Below are 19,207 nucleotides of genomic sequence, written 5' to 3'. Positions count from 1 at the left end.
GCTGCAGCAGGGGCTCTGGAGGTGGTGTGACTGGGGATGCTCACAGTCCAGCCACCCTGGAGATAAGATATCTCCATACTTGGAGGTAAGGTGGAAAGGTGAGGTGCCTGGAGCCAGGGAACCTTGTCGCGCTTCAAGTTCAGCCAGTGAATTATAGTGCTTTTTTATTCATTTATTTATTTTACTTTTTCTTAATTTAAATTCAATTTGCCAACATATAGTATAACACCTAGTGTTCATCCCATCAAGTGCCCTCCTAGTGCCTGTCACCCAGTTACCCCATCCCCCCGCCCACCTCCCCTTCTGAAACCCTTTGTTTCCCAGAGTTAGGAGTCTCCCATGGTCCGTCTCCCTCTCTAATTTTTTCCCAGAATTATAGTGCTTTGATCACACTCTGTTTTCCCAGCTGGACAGTAAATGCAATGACAGCACAGACCGAGCCTGTCCTGTTTACCCTGTATCCCCAGCTCCTAGCAAAGAGCCCGACGGAGAGTAGGCTCTCGTAACTATTAATTTCATGAATTGTATCTATCTATTCCTGCATGACGAACTACCTCAAATTTTAAGTGGCTTAAACAGTTACAATCATGGGGCACCTGGGTGGCTCAGTGGTTGAGTATCTGCCTTTGGCTCAGGTCGTGATCCCGGGGTCCCGGGATCAAGTCCCACATCTGGCTCTTCAAGGGAGCCTGCTTCTCTCTCTGCCTATGTCTCTGCCTCTCTCTGTGTCTCTCATAAATAAATAAATAAAACCTTAAAAAAAACAATAACAATCATTTTGTCCACATTTCTGCAATCAGAGATAGTTCCTCTCTGCTAAGCAAGGCGTCAGCTGGAACGACTCACCTGGGGACTGGAATACCCACTTGTAAGATGGCTTGCTCTTGTGGCTGGCAATTGATGCTGGCTGTTGGCTAGAAACTCAGCCAGTGCCGTGGGCTGGGGCCTCAGCTCATCTCCATGTAATCTCTCTATAAGCTGCTTGGGCTTCCACACAGTGTAGCAACTGGGTTCCAATGTCCCCAGAGAAGCAGGTGGAAGCTGTGTTGCCTTCTATGGCCCAACCTCAGAAGTCATAAAGTGCCCTTCCACTAGTCCCAACTCTGCCTGGATGCAAGAGGATGAAATATAGACTCCTTTCTGCCAACTGAAGGAGTGTCAGAGTTGCATTATAAGGGACATGGGATGGAATAGGACATACTGGAGTGGCCATCTTTGGAAAATGCATTCAGTCTGTCCCATGAACAAACAAGGTCTTGTTTGGCTCAAGGGGGAAGGGATGTATGGAATTTTCTAGAAAGGTTCCCCTGTAACTCAAAGAAGATAAAACTTTGAAGTCTAGAGGGTGAATTGGCAGTTATGATGATAATTCACTTGCGTGTTCTATCGGCCTCTAACCAAAATGTAGGCTCCGTGCGGATATATATAGCTAGAAAGAGAGAGACAGAGAGAGAGAGAGAGATCTATATATAAAATCTCCAGTGCTTAGACTAGAGCCCAGCACATAGTAGCAGTGCAAAGCATTCTTGCAGAATAAATAAATGAGATGATAAGATGTAGTCTTGGGGACACCTGGGTGGCTCAGTGGTTGAGCATCTGCCTTCAGCTCAGGTTGTCATCCTGAGTCCTGGGATCGAGTCCTGCATCAGGATCCCCGCAGGGAGCCTGCTTCTCCCTCTGCCTATGTCTCTGCTTCTCTGTGTCTCTCATGAATAAATAAATAAAGTCGGTTTTAAAAATAATTAATTAATTAAATGCAGTCTAGGGTCTGTAGAGGTGAAGTGTCACTCGAGGACGTGCTGCCACCTGCTGGGCACTAGGGGTCATGCCAGCTATTTCCAACCTTCCACTTGCCCACCTGCCTTTGGAGCTCTGCATCTCTCTTGCCAGAGGTGCTTTACTGAACTTGATTTAGTTTTTGACAACAACCCTGATGCCTATATTGATTTCCACTTGACCACTGAGAATTGTGAGGACCAGAGGAGTTACGTACCAGGAGCATCTCTCCTGGGTGCCTCCAACATGCTCACCCCTCACCCTCCACAGCCCTCTGCAGCCTGGAGGTGACTTTCAGGCCAAGTCTCCAAGGGTGTCCTTGGTGCATCTGGCAGCCCCTTCTTGCTCCTTCTCTTGCTCTATGGGGCACTGAACACGGACGCCCCCCTCCCTCCTTGAAGTGCATTCCTCCCTTGGCATTTTCCCAGACCAACTCCTCTTGTGGTTTTCTCCTGTCTCCCCGGCTGCTACTTCCTGATGCTACTCTGCTGCAGTCCACCATCTCCCCCGTCTGTCCCTGAGCCTGCCCTTCCTGGCAGAGCTCTGGGAGAGCGCCTCTCCTGGCTGCTGCACCCCCCTTGCCCACAAAAGGCTGCCCCGTGTCTGTCCCCTGTCCAGAGGTCCAGAGGTCCAAATATCATTATCTGGGCCCTGAAGACTGGCTCTGCCACCTTACCTTCATCTTGTTCGAAGTCAGCCTGTCACCCCGTCTGCCAGCCCCCCTGCCCTCCGCCTCACCCCAGGGACAGCTGGGGACCGCCCCTCCTCACAGTCAAGTACACTGGACAGTCTGCCACCTCAGACAGCTCAGCAGGCACTCAGGCACCTGTAAGCTCTTTCACGTTTCGTCTGTTCTACCTCCTGAGAACCCCGCAGACTCTGGCCCTCAGCCCTTCTATCCCTCCTCTCTGCCACCACCAATCTTCATCACTTGGGACTTAGGCTGCTGGGACTGGCTCTTATCACCTGTCTTCTATGACCCAGACTGCTCCTGAAATAAACCCTTCGGAATAGGGCCCAAACTCTTTGCCTGGCACTCACAACTTGGCCCCATGCCCACTGCGCAAGTCCACTCCCCATTCCGTCACCCACCCTGCACTCAAGTCACACAGCATGTGTCACCCCATCCCCACCTGCATCGATGCCCACTCTCTTCCCTCTGTCCAGAAGCCCTTCCCTCTTAGCCCACCCCTACTGTCCAGACAGGGAAACAGAGGCTTGGAGAGCTGATACGACCTGTCCAAGATGTGAGCTGGCAAGTGAGGAGCTGGGGCTTCAGGGGAGGGCCTCCTAAACCAGCTCCTTCACTACTCCACAGGGTCCCGGCTCTGCTCAAGCCTCTGGCTCCCCATGTGTGAAATAGGAGGATGAAAGACTGGGCTCTGCCTTGTCTGACTGCCCCTAACCAGGATTTCTGGAGTCTGAGATGCTCGGAGGCTCTCTGGTGACCTGAGGGTGCCGCACATAGCTGCCTGAGACCCCCAGCCCGCCGCACAGGGGAGACTGCTTAGGCCGAGCTCCAGGCTGGCTGGCTGCGGGTTACAAGTGGGCAGGCGTGGCCTCCCGCCCGCCCTCCGCTGCTCCGGGTTCCACTCTGTTAGGTTTCTATTCCTGTGAGGCAAAATACCACAAACTTTATTAGCTCACAGTTCTGCAGCTAATCCAGAAGTCTGGCATGGCAGGGAGGGGCTCTGGGCTCTGCTCAGGGAATCAGGCTGGAATGAGGCTGAGCCTCATCTGGACCCCGAAGAAAACTCCTCTTCCAAGTTCATGCAAGATGCTGCCAGAATCCAGTTCCTGCAATTGTTAAGACACAGGTCCCCATTTCCTTGCTGTCCCCCTGGAGGCTCTCTCCGTTCCCTAAGGCACCACATTGCTGCTCACGTGCTCCCTCTATCTTCGTCAGGGAAGGTGTGTCAAATCCCCCCATGCCTGCAGTCTCAGCGACGTCCTCTCCTGCCACCGCAGAAGAAAGCTCTCCACTTCTAAGAGCCTTCCCTGATTGGGTCAGGCACACCCAGATAATCTCTTTATAGTAAAATCAGCTGACTCGGGACTTTAATCGCACATGCAAAATCTCTTCCCAACAGTGCCGAAGTAGTGTTTGATGAATCACCAGGGAGCAGGAATCTAGGGGGACCATCATTCTTTTTTTAAGATTTTATTCATTTATTCATGAGACACACACAGAGAGGCAGAGACACAGGCAGAGAGAGAAGCAGGCTCCCACAGGAAGCCCGACGCGGGACTCAATCCCAGGACCCTGGGATGACGCCCTGAGCCAAAGGCAGATGCTCAACCACTGAGCCACCCAGGGATCCCAGAAATTAATTTTCTCACTGTTCTGCAGGTTAGAAGTCCAATCAAGGTGCTGGCCAGTTTGCTTCCTCCTGAGGTTTTTCTCCCTGTGTCCTCACGTGGCCTTTCCTCTTTGCACACCCATTTCCAGTGTCTCTTTCTCTTCTTATAAGGGACATCAGTCCACTTGGGTTAGGACCCTACCCTTTTAGCCTCATTTTACCTTAATTATTACTTTAAAGGCCCTCTCTCCAAATACAGTTACATTCTGAGGTCTGGGAGTTAAGGCTTCAGCATATGAATTTGAGGGGGACACAGTTCAGTTCCTGATGCCCATCATCTCCTGTCATCAAGTACCTCTTTGGAGGACTCAGATCACAGGCTACCTCCTCCTTGAAATCACCCCGGGTGCCCCGACTTGGAGTTTGCTTCTCCTGCCCCAGGGAGCCTCAGCACCAAGCGGGTACCTCTGTCCTCACCAGGTCCATCTCCTACTGAACTATGGGCTCCCGGGGCAGGCTTTACAGACTGCGGAGTCCTGGGAATCAGCCAGCATAGGGTGTGGCTCCCAGTGAGGGATCAGTAAGGACTGGGGAAGGAAAGGAGGAGGGGAAATTCTCCAGCAGTATGCTAACAGGGTCAAAGGGCAGGGCCCCTGTCTCAGGAGGCTGCCAACTGCTCCCCTCCCTGGCCACAGGTGTTCTGGGGTCCCCAGAATCTATGCAGGACCAACAACAGTTCTCCAAGCCCAAGGATTAAGGGGCAGCCACCTTCAGGCTTCAGCTATTCTATCAGGCAGGGCTGGGCATCTTGGTGGTGGCCGTGTGAGACCCAGGTCTGTCTCATTGCCATCACATCCGTCCTCACAGAGCATTCCCAGGGGCCAGACCACCCTGACCCTGGGGGCAGGAAACCTGAGCTCCGGTCCTTGCTGAGCCTGTCACTTCTCAGAGCCTTCATTTCCTCGCCTGTAAAATGGACACACACAGACTGGTCCCTGCACCTCTCCTCCATACCCTCTTCACTCCACTTCAGTGGACAGTCTCTGTCACAGCTTCCCACCTCAAACCCCTGTATCTCTTGTCTGAGGGGCAGGCCGGAAGTATAGGAGAGCTGGGGCTTCCCAGATCAGCCCTCAAGTAGCCAGGGTGAGGAGTACCCCAGGCTCCTTGTCCTGGTGACACATGTATCTACACCAGCTCCCAGATGCCCCCCCTCCCCGCGGTGGGATCAGGCCTCAGCTTGTCCACAGGAGTAACCTGCCTTCCTCCTGCCCCCAGTTCACTTCTATACCTGCCTCATTACCTTCCTCCCTCCCAGTTAAGTCACTTGCTCCCAAATGCTCCTCTTGGGGGTCGACTCTTGGAGGATCCCAAGCTAGGTCGCTAGGGAGCAGAGAACTGAAAGACCTTCAGAGGTCATACAAATAGAGACAGGCTGGTGATCTGATCCCAGCAGACTGACACCAGATCCCATGCTCTCAGAACCACGCTCTGCTGCCTCTCACGTGGTAGCCGCATTCCTCTTGCAGGAGGGAGGAGGCTCTGCCCTCCAGAGTGCCCACCCTCAGAGCTGACCCCAGAGTAGAAAATCCCTATTCTGGGTTCAGATGGTTTTATCAAGACGTGGAGCAGATCTGTCTCCTGCAGGCCTGGGACAGACCCAGCCTGGCTGCTCAGAGCTGTCCCTTGGCACCTGTGTCTGCTTCCCAGCTAGAGGGAAGTCAGGACTGCCAGCCAGAGCCTTGCAGGGCACTTGCTTTCAGACCAAGAGGACAGACTGGGATCTGGGACCTGGAGAAGCTGGGGGTGGCAGGAATCCAGGAAAAACTTAATGAGCTTAGTCATTTATTGAGCTTCTAGTGTGCCAGGCACAGCTCTAAACTCACCGTGTGTGTGTGTGTGTGTGTGTGTGTGTGTGTGTGTGTGTGTATGTGTGAGAGAGAGAGAGAGGTATGTTCTTCACAGCAACCCTTTGAGGCATGCACAATTATTATGCCCATCTTATAGATGAGGAAATTTGAAGAATAGAGGGGTAAGGAACTTGCCAAGGTCACACAGCTAGTGAGTGTCACAGGTGGGATTCACACTCAGGCAGACTGGCCCATAATCATCCCTAGACCCTGTGTCTTTCTTGAAACTTCCGGTGAATCTGCCTCCAGCTACTGACTGAGCTCTGCCATCGCGTGCCAGCTCTGCAGGGAGACTAGGAACTTCTGACCAATCCCCAACTTTGGCGGAGCCCCACTTGGAGGGAGGAGCTGACAGAGGAAGGCGCCCTCAAGACGGAGGAGGTGTGGGCTCCAGAAGGAGGGACTGGCGGCCCTGGAAACCACCACCCCTCCCCTAACGCCCTTCTGCCTTTGGACAAAGATTGATTAATCAGCACAGCCATTCAACCTCGGCAGATTTATGTATTCCCAGCCTCATTTCCAAGATGTTTCGAGGGAGCTGAAAAAAAGAGATGTGCAATGTCTCCACCAAAGATACTCTGATGGGGCGCCTGGGTGGTACAGTTCATTAAGTGTCTGCCTTGAGCTCAGGTCAAGATCTTGGGGTCCTGGGATCTGGCTCCACACTCAGTGGGGAGTTTGCTTCTCCCTCTCCCTCTCCTTCTGCCCCTCACCTTGCTCATGATCTCTGTCTCTCAAATAAATTAAAATCTTTAAAAAAAAAATACTCTGATAAATCATGTCTTGTAATCGACATTCTCGTGATGTGGCACTGTTGGATCATTACACATAGGATGACTAACTTATTCTGGCTTTCTTTGAGTTTTCCAGCTTTAAAACTGAAAGTCCTTTATTCTGGGAACCCCTCAGAGACAGGCAGCAGTTGGTCACCCTCACTGCACAGGATACAGCCTGCAAAGCCTGCTGGCTAGACTATGAATGCAGCTCAGAGCTTCCTGACAGCCAAGGCAGAGAGAGAAATAACCTTTGTTGTGAGATTTTTGGTGTTGATAGCAGTAGCAGTGCAACAGAACTTTCCACAAGAATGTGTCCAGCATGGTAGTTACTAGGCACTTCTCTATGGAGCACTCAAAAGGTGGCTGGTGTGAATTTTTTTTAAAGATTTTATTCATAAAAATAATAAAAATAATAAAAAATAAATAAAGATTTTATTCATTTATTCACAAGAGACAAAGAGAGAGGCAGAAACACAGGCAAAGGGAGAAGCAGCCTCCATGCACGGGAATCTGATGTAGGACTTGATCCCAGGACCCCAGGAGCACTACCAAAGGCAGACACCCAGATGCCCAAGAGGAACTCAATTTCAATGAATGAATTTATTATAGTAAATATAGTCATCTGTGGCTAGTGGTGACTATTGAAAAGGACAGTTGTACTGGCTAAGAACAAACCAGATGATCAGGAAAAGTCTGGGGAGCAGGCAGGCAGGTAGAAAAGCACAAGGGAAGCCAAAAGAGAGAATGGATGCAGGAGAAGGGGTCCCCAGATGCCCCTCTCTCTGGCCCCACGTTAGTGCAGCATGACTCATGCTGACTCAGTGGAAAAAGCGGGCAGTGCCTAGTATCACTGCCAGGCTGTCAGAAGAAGACCCTGTTGTGCCAGGTAACAGAATGCACCTGTATGGCCTTGGACCCAGAGCCTGGGTGAAACACCTCCTTCATGAGCGCACTGGATGCTCCCTGATGCCCCTCACCCTTCCTGGTCAGGGTGCCAGGATCTCTGGATTCTGCTAAGCACCTTGGGTTCAGGGAAGCCAAGAAGGGGGAGGCATGAACCCCCGCAGTCATCTGTGACTGGGATGCTGATGACTCCAGGATCAGAAATAACCCCACAGTCAGCTCGTGGCAGGCCACCCCTCCCTTCCCCTCCATTCCCAGAAGGTCTGGGCCCTGAGTCAGAGAGGAGAGTCCAAAAGTAAACAAGAACCCAGATAATCTGCCATGAAAACCACAGGATCATTCCGTGGAATTCTTTGATAAGTCGATGAAGAGCTGAGGCCTAGAAATTCAGATGTCTTTCCCGCAATCCAGTTGCACTCTGGACTACATAGACCAGTGCTATGGTACATGAACAGGAAGGACAAGAGAGGGGATGGGGAGGAGAGCTGGGCTTACCCTTGTCCAGGCCAGGAGCAGAGGAGAGGGCCCAGGCCTGCCCTCTGGGGGCCTCCAGTCCCCTGGCACAGTGGACGCACATGTCGGGAATAGTCAGAGGCCAGTCCAGAGTGGGGGGTGGGGGGTGGGATAAGGGGGTAGGGTATCCAGGTGTCAGATCTTGATTCACTCCCTCATAATAGTCTGGGACACCTACACCCCACACCATGGCTGAGTCACTGACCCCAATCCCCAGATGAGACTTGAATGAAGCTGTCCCCACTCCTCTTCCCCTCACAGCAGAAGGGACATGTAACTGATTCCCTGGGATGGAAGGGGAACTTCCACAAGCCCTAAAAATAACTGAGCCACTTCATACTCTGAACTTAGCCTCCCGCCCCCCTGCCCCCACCTGGCCCACCCCCTCGCCAGCAAGATAAAGGCAGCTGCTAGGGCTGGCAGACGACAGAGACCCGAGCCAGGGCTGCAAGAAGGCGTCTAACGAGGCCAGCAGAGCAAGACAAACCCTGAACAAGAAGTCCGAGAGGAAAGACAGACCATTAAATCACACCTGCCACAGATAAAGAGCACCCCTCCGCCAAGTGGGACCTCCAGGTGAGTAGCCCGCCCTTTTGTCTTTCCAGGGCAGGCTGGCTCTGTGGGCTGGGATCCCCCCATGGGCAATGTGGATGCCTCTCAGGGTGGTGTGTAGCAGGATCAGCTCTGGGTGGAGGAAGGGGGTCGCAACTGGATGTAGGTGAGTAGAGGGGTCCCTGATACCAAGATCCCGTGAGTAAGTTAAAAAAGTTAAAGGAGCCTTAGCATGAGCTCTGTGGGAGCTTTCAGAGTGGCTGCCACAGGCCTGAGTCCCACAGAAGAGACAGGTTCTGACCAGTCTGGCATCATTCAGAAAGGCTTTCAAGAGTAGGTGGCGTGGAATTGCCATTTTTAAAATTCAGGTACAGAGCTCTTCAGGCTTCAGGGCATCCTCTCAGGGAAGCCCTAGGCAGGCCCAATCCCCAGAAGAAAGAGGGACACAGGGGACCTGAGTGGCTCAAAGGTTGAGTGTCTGCCTTGTTGTGATTCCTGGGCCCTGGGTTTGAGTCCCACATTGGGCTCCCCACAGAGAGCCTGCTTCTCCCTCTGCCCGTGTCTCTGCCTCTCTCCGTGTGTCTCTCATGAATAATTAAATAAAATCTTTTTAAAAAGAGAGAAAGAAGAAAGAAGAAAAGAAAAGAAAAGAAAAGAAAAGAAAAGAAAAGAAAAGAAAGAAAAGAAAAGAAAAGAAAAGAAAAGAAAAGAAAAGAAAAGAAAAGAAAAGAAAAGAAAAGAAAGAAGGAAGGAAGGAAGGAAGGAAGGAAGGAAGGAAGGAAGGAAGGAAGGAAGAAAGAAAGAAAGGAACACAAGAGAGGTGGGAGGGAATGGGGCTGGAGGTTAGGGTGTAGGCCCAACTTGGCATTGCTAGGACAAACCCCATGCCCAGCTGTTATAAGCGAAAGTCTTGGCATATCTGGCACTAGGAATATCTCCCCAGGGCTGGCCTGAGCCCAGCTCCCCACCTATCATGGCCGAAGGCCTGGAGTAGAAGGCAGACTTTGCCCCAGGCCACAGTCTTGCCCAGTAAGAAAGCTCTTGGGGCAAATCTGGAGCCCCAAGGTAGGAGACCAGGTCTGAGCCTTCCCAGATGTAGAGACATGTGGAGGAGGAAAAGCAGACCTGGGGTCACCCTGAGAGGCCGGCTCAGCCCTCAGAGGCCGAGTTCTGGCACACTTCTTGGGGTTCAAGGTGACCCTAAGTCTGGTTGTCCCAGTTCCAATTCCGCCCACACCCCATCTCCGTCCTTGCCCTTTAGAAACTGAAGCCCTAAGGAGTTTCAGGCCAGGCAGGGGCAAGGGCGGGAGGGCCAGGCGTCAGAAAACCTTTGGGTCTTGCTACAACCTTACAGAGTGCCCTGGAACAGCTCCTTTCCTGTCTCTGGGTCTTAGTTCCCCTGTCTAAACAATGAGGGGGTTACGTTCCTTGACCTCTGAGGGTGTATAGTTCCAACTTTCCCGGGGCTCCATGATTCTAATACTTTGTGACGATAGCAGGGATAGTGGAGATTCCTGGGGTCAGTGGGTGGGGTGGAGCTGTGGCCTACACATGCCATCTGCTCGGGCCACATGGCTGTGACAGGACAGGGAGGCATGCTTTAACTTTGTTCCCTTCAGAGCCCAGAGAGGAAAAGAACCCCCCAGAGCATGTGAGGAGACTTGGGCTACAGGTTTTAGTTTTCCCTCTTCAGGGCTCTGGTGTCTGGTGTGCAGACTGGATGGCTATCTCAGAAGGGGGGTGGCAGGGGCTCCTGGGAGCTCAGTCAGTTAAGGAGCTGACTCTTGATTTCGCTCAGGTAATGATCTCAGGGTCCTGGGATCCAGCCCCGAGTCTGGCTCTGTGCTCAGCGGGGAGTCTGCTGCAGGATTTTCTCTCTCTCCCTCTGCCCCTGCTCCTGCTCGTTCTCACACACTCTCTTTCTGATATTGATAAATAAATCTTAAATAAAACATAGGAAGGGGGTGGCAAACAGGTCTCAATTCACCCCACTTCTGAGGTGGAAGAGGAGGAAGTTCTGCTCCCCACCTGTTCCCCGTGTCCCTAAACCTCCCCCCACCACCAGGCCCCAGCTCTGGTCGTCCTGCAGGCCAGGCACCTGACACCAGCTCGGGAGGCAGGGGGCAGGATCAGGGAGCCCAGGACAGAGAAGGAGATGAGCTGGGTGAAGGAGCCCAGGTCCCAGTGACTGGGCCTGGGCCTCCCTGCTGAGCCCTGGGCTGCTGGGCTGAGGCCAGGACCTCAGCTATATTTAGCATGAGTGTGGAGCAGAGCAGTGGGTCAGGGGCAGCGAGAGGGGGGACATGCTTCCCATTCCTTCCCTACTGTCCTCTGGGGACTGTCAGTACACCTGTCACAAGACAGATAAGACACAGAGAGGACAGAGACCAGAGAAGGGCTTGAGGAGTGAGAGGCCATGGAGGGGTGGGGGAGCTGAGGAGAAGCAGTGCCTTGATGGAAGCTGATTGACATGAAGAGGGAGAAAGAGAAGCATAGGAATTTGGGACTGGTCACCTTTACTGGGGAAGATTCTCCATGAGCAAGGGCAAGGCAGGCTCTGCAGTAAGGTCTCTGTCCACTGCCTTCCCTCCCTGTGGGTGTCACCCTCACACTCTGCTAGGGGTGGCTGCTGGGGAACAGAGGGGCACCACAGCCAGTAAGAAAGCTTCACGCCCCCTTCCCTTGTATTTCTTGCAAGCAAGGCCCCCGGTAGGGTCTAGGAACTAGAGGCAGCACAGCCTGTCCCTCACCCGCCCAGATCTGAATCCTTTTATACTTCGGTTTCCTTGTCTTTAATTGTGAACGGTTGGACTAGAAGGTCCTTGAGATCTCCCTGGCTCCCACTTTCTGAATCTTGGGGTATGGCACAGAAAACTCCTATCCGGATTCAGAATCTGGCTCTGTAGAACTGTGAGATGGCTGGCAAACAACTGCCCCTCACAGAGCCTCGGTTGCTTCTACTGGCATAGGCTGTGGCCCCTGCTAAAGCTCCCCCTGACCAGAAGGGATGGAGAGGAGTTGAGAGGCAAGAGGTTAAAGGCCCGACAGGTCTCCTGGCAAAGTGGCAAGTTCGCCCTCTGGTGTTAAGAGAGGGAATTTCTTCTCCATGGGAAATCGTCACCAGTTTAGGGACCTGCCTCTCCTGGTGCTGGAACCCCATAAGTCAGGATTCCGTCCGGGGGGTTCACTAGGAGAAACTGACTTTAGTAAACAAAGGTGAGGATGGAGCATGTCCAGCTTGCCTCTTGGAGGTTTGGACATCCCCTGTAGGGCTAAAGGACAGAGTTGCATGGCCAGCAGTACGCTGCTTGCTCTCTAGCAACCAGGTAATTCTGGGGATGCAGGACCCACTTTAATGGATGGCTCCATATGCCCTAAGTTCAAGACTTTTCACATACCAACCATGCAGGTGGCAGAGTGATACCCAGGTGAGGTCTGGAGAGGGAGGGAGTCTCTAAACACAGGTCACCGCAGGACCACTCTGCCCCCGGGCCTGGCCCCCTGTCATTTCTCCCAGCTACCAGCACCATCCTCATCTCTGCCCCTTCTCCTCAGAAGGATGGCCAAAGCCCAGACGCAGGCAGCCCCCATGCCGACCCTCCCGACGGCCGCTGCAGAGGACCTGCCCCTCCCGCCCCCCCCAGCCCTGGACGATCTGCCACTGCCACCGCCCAAGGAGTCCTTCTCCAAGTTCCACCAGCAGAGACAAGCCAGCGAGCTCCGCCGCCTCTACAGGCACATCCACCCTGAGCTCCGCAAGAATCTGGCCGAGGCCGTGGCTGAAGACCTGGCTGACGTCCTGGATTCCGAGGAGCCCACTGAGGGTGACGTCCAGTGTATGCGCTGGATCTTTGAGAACTGGCGGCTCGATGCCATTGGGGACCGTGAGAGGCCGCCTGCCAGGGAGCCCGTGCCCGGTGGCAATGTCCAGGCTACCTCCCGCAAGTTTGAGGAAGGCTCCTTTGCCAACAGCATAGAGCAGGAGCCAGCCGGACCTCCGCCATCCGGAGGCGACGTTCGTGCAGCCCGCCAGCTGTTTGAGACAAAGCCGCTGGATGAGCTGACTGGCCAGGCCGAGGCACTGGAGGCAGCGGTGAAGGAGCCCGAAGCCAGCGGCGATGTCCAGGGTACCAGGATGCTCTTTGAGACGCGGCCACTGGACCGCCTGGGCTCCCGCCCCTCCATCCAGGAGCAGAGCCCCTTGGAGCTGCGCTCGGAGATCCAGGAGCTGAAGGGCGATGTGAAGAAGACAGTGAAGCTGTTCCAAACAGAGCCACTGTGTGCCATCCAGGATGCAGAGGGTGCCATCCACGAGGTCAAGGCTGCATGCCGGGAAGAAATCCAAAGCAATGCAGTGAGGTCTGCCCGCTGGCTATTTGAAACCCAACCTCTGGATGCTATCAACAGGGACCCCAGCCAGGTGCGGGTGATCCGGGGGATCTCCCTGGAGGAGGGGGCCCGGCCCGACGTCAGTGCAACTCGCTGGATCTTTGAGACACAGCCATTGGACGCCATTCGGGAGATCTTGGTGGATGAGAAAGACTTCCAGCCATCCCCAGACCTTATCCCTCCTGGTCCAGATGTTCAGCAGCAGCGGCATTTGTTTGAGACCCGAGCCCTAGATACTCTCAAGGGGGAAGAGGAGTCTGGAGCACAGCGCCCACCCAAAGAGGAAGTAGTCCCTGGTGATGTCCGTTCTACCCTGTGGTTATTTGAGATGAAGCCCCTGGACACACCTAGAGACAAGGTCCAAGTGGGTCACCTGCAGCGAGTGGGTCCCCGGGACCATGAGGGGCTCATGTCTGAGCATATATCCAGAGATGGCTCCTCAGCAGCACCCCACTCTCAGAGTGCCGCCCAGAGGGATGGGGTGAAGGGGGATGTGAAGGCCTTCAAGAACCTTTTCGAGACCCTTCCCCTTGACAGCATCGGGCAGGGTGAGCCTTCAGCACATAGGAGTATGAACAGAGCAGAAGGAACTGATTCTACTGGGCAGTCCCAGGATGTAGGGTCCCCAGTATATGCCATGCAGGATGGCAAAGGCCACCTCCATGCCCTGACCTCTGTCAGCAGAGAGCAGATAGTTGGAGGCGATGTGCAGGGCTACAGATGGATGTTTGAGACACAGCCTCTGGATCAACTGGGCCGAAGCCCCAGTACCGTGGATGTGGTACGGGGCATCACCCGGCAGGAAGTGGTGGCCGGAGACGTAGGCACTGCCCGGTGGCTCTTTGAGACTCAGCCACTGGAGGTGATCCACCAGCGGGAACGGCAGGAACGCCAGGAAGAAGAAGGAAGTCAGGCAGGTTCCCAGCCTGAGGCACTCCCGAAAGGTGACGTGCAGACCATCCGGTGGTTGTTTGAGACATGCCCCATGAGTGAGTTGGCAGAGAAGCAGGGGCCAGAGGTCACAGAGCCCACAGCTAAGGCCGAGCCCCGGTCCTGCACCTGGATGTTTGCGCCCCAACCCCTGGAGAGGCCAGAGGGCTCCAGGGAGCAGCACCTACAGGTTAGCCAGATCCAGGCTGGGGAAAGACAGACAGACAGACATGTCTTTGAAACTGAGCCTCTGCAGGCCTCAGGCCGTCCCTGCGGAAGAGGGCCTGTGCGATACTGCAGCCGAGTAGAGATCCCTTCGGGTCAGGTATCTCGGCAGAAGGAGGTTTTCCAGGCCCTGGAGGCAGGCAAGAGGGAAGAGCAGGGGCCCAGGGTCCTCCCCGAGCCCATCTCTGTGGGCTCCGTGCACAAGTTCACCTGGCTCTTTGAGAATTGCCCTATGGGCTCCCTGGCAGCTGAAAGCATCCGAGGGGGCAACCTCCCAGAAGAGCAGCCCACAGGCCCCTCGGGCAGCAGGGTGCCCGAGAGGCAGGAGACGGAGGCTGAGGGGACCCTGCGGACCCTGCACACTCTGCCCGGCCTCTTGCACCACGGGGGCATCCTCATGGAGGTCCGAGGCCCGGGGGAGCTCTGCCTGGCCAAGTATGTGCTCCCAGGCCCGGGCGAGGGGGGGCCCCGCGTCCGGAAGGAGGAGCTGGTGTCTGGCGAGCTTCCCAGGATCGTCCGCCAAGTGCTGCGCAGGCCAGATGTGGACCAGCAGGGGCTGCTGGTTCAGGAGGACCCAGCGGGCCAGCTCCGCCTTAAGCCACTGAGGCTGCCAGCTCCAGGCAGCAGCGGGAATGTTGAAGACACAGATTCTGAGTTCCAACAGCTACTGGCCTGTGGCCTGGGGACCTCAGTAGCAAGGACTGGGCTGGTGATGCAGGAGACAGAGCAGGGCCTGGTCTCGCTGACTGCCTACTCCCTGCAACCCCAGCTGAACAGCAGGGCCCCTGAGAGGGGCAGCGTGCAGCTGCTGGCCAGCTGCATAGACAAGGGAGACCTGAGTGGCCTGCATAGCCTGAGATGGGAGCCACCAGCCGATCCAAGTCCAGTGCCAGCCAGCGAGGGGGCCCCGAAGCTGCCCACAACTGAGAACATCATCCATGTTCCCCCCCTGGACCCCAGTATGGGGCTGGGGCATCTCAGAGGCCCGGGGGGCACCTCCCACCTCCCACAGACCATGGAAAAGCCAGTGTCTCTAGCTGGGGAGAAAAAGCAAGAAGATAGTCACACTGGGCAGAAAGGGATGGCAGCTTGGGGAAAGTCCGAAGAAACCACTACTACCCCCCTGGGGCCTGGGGCCCTGGACCTCCAGGCTGCCATGCAAGATCTGCGGATGGCCACCGCCGAGGCCCAAAGCCTGCACCAGCAAGTTCTGAATAAACACAAGCAAGGCATTAACCCTGGAGCCACCTCGGCACCCCTGGAGCCACCTCGGCCAGCATCGGCTGTGGCCACTGTGGCTGCTCAGAGCCACACTAGGCCTATGGCTGGAGGCAACCCCAGGATCCCGGCAGCCCCCAGAAAGGTCAGTGGGGAACAGAAAGCACCACCCAGAGGGCTGCCTGGGGGGTGGGTGACTATTCAGGATGGCATCTACACTGCTCACCCTGTGAGGACCTTTGAGCCACCTGGGGGTGTCCAGCCTTCTGAAAGAGAGCCCCTCTCAGTGCAGGCTCCCAGCCCACTCCAGGAAGGCCCAGGCCGGACTCTGGGGCCTGGGCGGGAGGAGCCTGGGGGCGGCACACAGACGGCCTCAGGACCTCCAGAGAAGGCAATGGCAAGAGATGGCCCAGGAGGGCTCCAAGCTGCAGAGACCACCCTGAAGGTTGCCTCTTTAGCCCACCCCTCTCTGGCCTCTGGGCCTCTGCCTGCGGGTGCCAGTCTGCACTCCCGTAATGCCTCTGTTCCCCCTCCTCCTCTTCTCCCAGCTGCTGTGACGGGACCTGACTTCCCAGCCCAAGCCCGCCTTGATGAGGACTCTATCCGCCTTGATGAGGACTCTATCCGGCAGGACTCCAAGCTTCTCCCCTCCCACAGCAGCCCTGCCAGCCAGCGGACGCCTGGGGAAGCACAGACAAGGACCCCAATACTGGAGCCAAAAATGCCCCCCAGGAAGAAGCCTCCGCTGCCTCCCAAACCTGCCCACCTAAGCCAGATCTGCCCTCCTCAGAGGCTGCCCACGCCCTCAGCTCTATCTCCCAGATCCTGCAAAGAGTCAGGGCAAGGAGAACACAAGCCAGGTGAGAGAGACGCAACCACCCTTCGGCCAGCCAACATTCCCACCACCACAGGCCAGGGATGCATGTCTCGGTCTGGAGGCCCCAGTGAACAGAACCAGCCCAGCCCCCAACACGGCCCCAGCACCATGGCTTCCAGACCTATCGAGAGCCAGGCTGCCAGATGCCATGACCAGAGCCCTAAGTCCCCCAAGTTCTCAGCTCTCAGCAGCCACCCCCCCGCACCACAGGAGGGTCCCCGTCCCCCAAGAGAGAGGCCCACAGCCAGTTCCCAGCAAGGGGCCCCTGAGAACACTGAGATTCTGCAGGGAAGCCAGCAAGAGCTCCAGGGCCTGCTGAGCCAGGTGCAAGCCCTAGAGAGGGAGGCCACAAGCAGTGTGGATGTGCGGGCACTGAGGAAGCTCTTTGAAACTGTCCCCCAGCTGGGAGTGGCCCACCCGGCTTCTGCGGTCCCCCACAAACCCAAGGCCTCTGTGGTGCAGGCCTTTGGGGAGCTGACAAAGGTCAGCACAGAGGTGGCCCTGCTGAAGCAACAGACACTAGCCAGGTTGCTGGACATTGAGGAGGCTGTGCACAAGGCGCTCAGCTCCATGTCCAGCCTCCAGCCGGAGACTGACACCAGCGGCCATTCCCAAGGACCGTCGAAGGACCACAGTGCCTGCAAGAGCAGTGACACAGATGGGAGTAAAGCCAGACCTCACTGCTCCGGCCAGGGGGTCAGAGGGCAAACTGCAGTCAAGAACCAAACCCAAGTTGCAAGCCAGACTGAGGTCCAGAGTCAGGCCAAGGTCAGAAATCACACAGAGGCCGGGGGTCAGGCAGCCTCAGTCATCCCTTCCCCCAGGAGGCCAGAGACATTGAGAGAAGACTCAAGCCTCCCTGGAGCCTTGCCTTCCAACAGAGATCCATCTTGTTCCCCAACCTTCATCTCCATTGAGTCAGCCGTAAGGAAGCTTCCAGAGGCTCCCAGCCCCAGGGGCATCTTTGAGGTCTCCGTGAATAGCACGCACCTGGCACAGGCTGGACTCCACCAGAAAGGGCTCCAGGACAATGCTGGAAAGAAGGAAGTCACCCAGTGCCCTTGGCAGCCTGAGCCTGCCCCCGCCTTAGCCAGCCCTCTGCCCACAGGGCAGCAGAAGAACGTTCTGGAGCTGCAGACTGGGCTAGATGGCTCCCGGTGCTATGAAGCCACAGGAACGGTTACCCAGCAGTGTGAAGGGGTGGACCAGTGCAGGAGCCCGGTCCTCCTGTCCTCTACCACGGTCACGGAGCAGGCAGAGATGACCAAGGGCCCAGGCCCCCACCTCGAGCTCCACGCTTCACCCCTGCTCCGGCAGTTCCTGCGCAGCCCAGCCAGGCTCAGCGGCGGCGCACTGGCAGAAGCTGAGACAGTGCATGCCCCCTGTGGCTACTCCCAGCCGGGGGCCCAGTGAGCTCCTCTGCCTCCACCACAGCCTCCCACAACCTCCCACTGGCACCGCAGCATCACCCTGCAGGGCCCTGGGACCGAGGTGGGCGCATCCTCCTGTGCACATGAAGCAAGGACCAAGAAGAAAGGCATCTTCCTGGACGTACGGGCAGGTTCCCTCTCCTCAGTTCCATCAGTAGGCTCAGTTGTTGCAAAAGGTGGGGAAGAAAGGTTGGGAAGAGCTCCGCCAAGTAGCACGGGCCTGGGAGTAGCGCGGGTGCTGGTTGCTGCTTGGAGGATGGAATATGTACAGACACGCATGTTCCTCACACAGGCCTGGCCCACAGGTCGACCCTAAGAAGGAGCCCCCTGAGTGATCCTCCCCTCTCAGCTTTGTTTTTTCTATTATGAGTCAAAATGTTCTCAGCCATCTGCTCCTTAATTCTTGGAGAGGACAGGGACAACTGGACCACGGGATCAGTCTCTCTCTTCGAGGTTGGTCCGACGGCTCTAGAAGCCCCTTCATCGCTAACTCCATCGTTTAGCGGGTCATCCTGGCAGCCCAAAGGTCACACAGAAAAGCTCGGCAATCAGCAAATGTCCCTAAAGCCAAAGATACTGCCTCTCCACCCATACTGCCCTACACTCTGCACCCCAAATGGAAAGGATACAGTCTGAATAAACCCAAGTTTTAGTCTGTCATCTGTGTGTGTGTGACAGTTTGCACATCTGTTCTAGAGTCTAGGTTCCCACTGTGGGAGAAAAGATACCCACAACCTCCAGATTCCCCTTTTCCTGGCAATAGCAGTGTTGCAAAACTCTGAAAAAGCCACCCCTTCTTTTACCACCTTGGCTGGGAAACAAAGAGGCCCTGCACATCCCCCTGCTCTTCTGGCTCCCTTTTCCTGCCTTCCCCAGCCCACTCATGCACAGCTGCCCCTCAACCTCTGGTCTCTCCGCCTGGAGGTTGTGACATCATCCTGGAGTGAAATCTGACCAGAATCCTGCTCCAGAGTGAGAGAGTAGCCCAGTCAGGCCTGGGAAGGAGGGAGGGTCTCAACCCAGGAGAACTTCAGTGGCTAAGATGGCTGGGCCCTCTCTCCTGCTCAGGCCAGGTGCTGTGTGCAGAGCAAGAGCTTCTGAGAAGGGGAGTGGATGGAGCTTGGCCGGCAAAGCCAGAATGATTTAGTGCAGGGCCCTTTACACTCTTTCAAAAGGCACTGAGTGCCTGCTGCATGCTAGGCCTGTTCTAGGCAGCAGGGACACAGAGGTGAGGGCGTATGGGGTCATGATTTCAGGGAACTGACCTTCTAGAAAAAGGAGACAGAGAGACCATGAATAAACAGGAAACACCAGATGGTAAGGGTAATGCGCCTGACTAGGCCAATCTTCCACTCTAGGGCAGGAGAGTGTTAAAATACGGTGATGTGACAATGACAGGTGATTGCCT

At 55.5% G+C, this 19,207-nt stretch overlaps 1 protein-coding gene across 4 annotated transcripts; it reads left to right on the top strand.

The window, feature by feature from the left end:
- The first annotated feature begins 8,602 nt into the window (after window positions 1-8,602).
- Window positions 8,603-18,457, top strand: XIRP1 (xin actin binding repeat containing 1). 4 transcript variants are annotated; one of them, XM_041734470.1, is made up of 3 exons: window positions 8,603-8,754; window positions 12,286-15,637; window positions 16,041-16,177. In XM_041734470.1, the coding sequence occupies exons 2-3, from the start codon at window positions 12,290-12,292 to the stop codon at window positions 16,047-16,049; spliced, it is 3,357 nt and encodes a 1,118-aa protein (XP_041590404.1). In that variant the 5' UTR covers window positions 8,603-8,754; window positions 12,286-12,289; the 3' UTR covers window positions 16,050-16,177. The 4 variants fall into 4 exon arrangements, with proteins under 4 accessions (XP_041590404.1, XP_041590405.1, XP_041590403.1 ...); XM_041734471.1 differs by lacking the exon at window positions 12,286-15,637 and having other exon boundaries at window positions 16,041-18,457; XM_041734469.1 differs by having other exon boundaries at window positions 12,289-18,457.
- Window positions 18,458-19,207: the final 750 nt, after the last annotated feature.

The sequence above is a fragment of the Vulpes lagopus genome, chromosome 19 (genome assembly GCF_018345385.1).
Source record: "Vulpes lagopus strain Blue_001 chromosome 19, ASM1834538v1, whole genome shotgun sequence".
In the NCBI taxonomy this organism is placed as follows: domain Eukaryota; kingdom Metazoa; phylum Chordata; class Mammalia; order Carnivora; family Canidae; genus Vulpes; species Vulpes lagopus.
The sequence above is the reverse complement of the archived record's forward strand: the minus strand, read 5'-3'. Positions and strand labels throughout refer to the sequence as shown.

Bases quoted from the DNA above. Each gene is read 5' to 3' on its own strand.
- XIRP1 (XM_041734469.1), top strand. From the start codon at position 12,290: ATGGCCAAAGCCCAGACGCAGGCAGCCCCCATGCCGACCCTCCCGACG.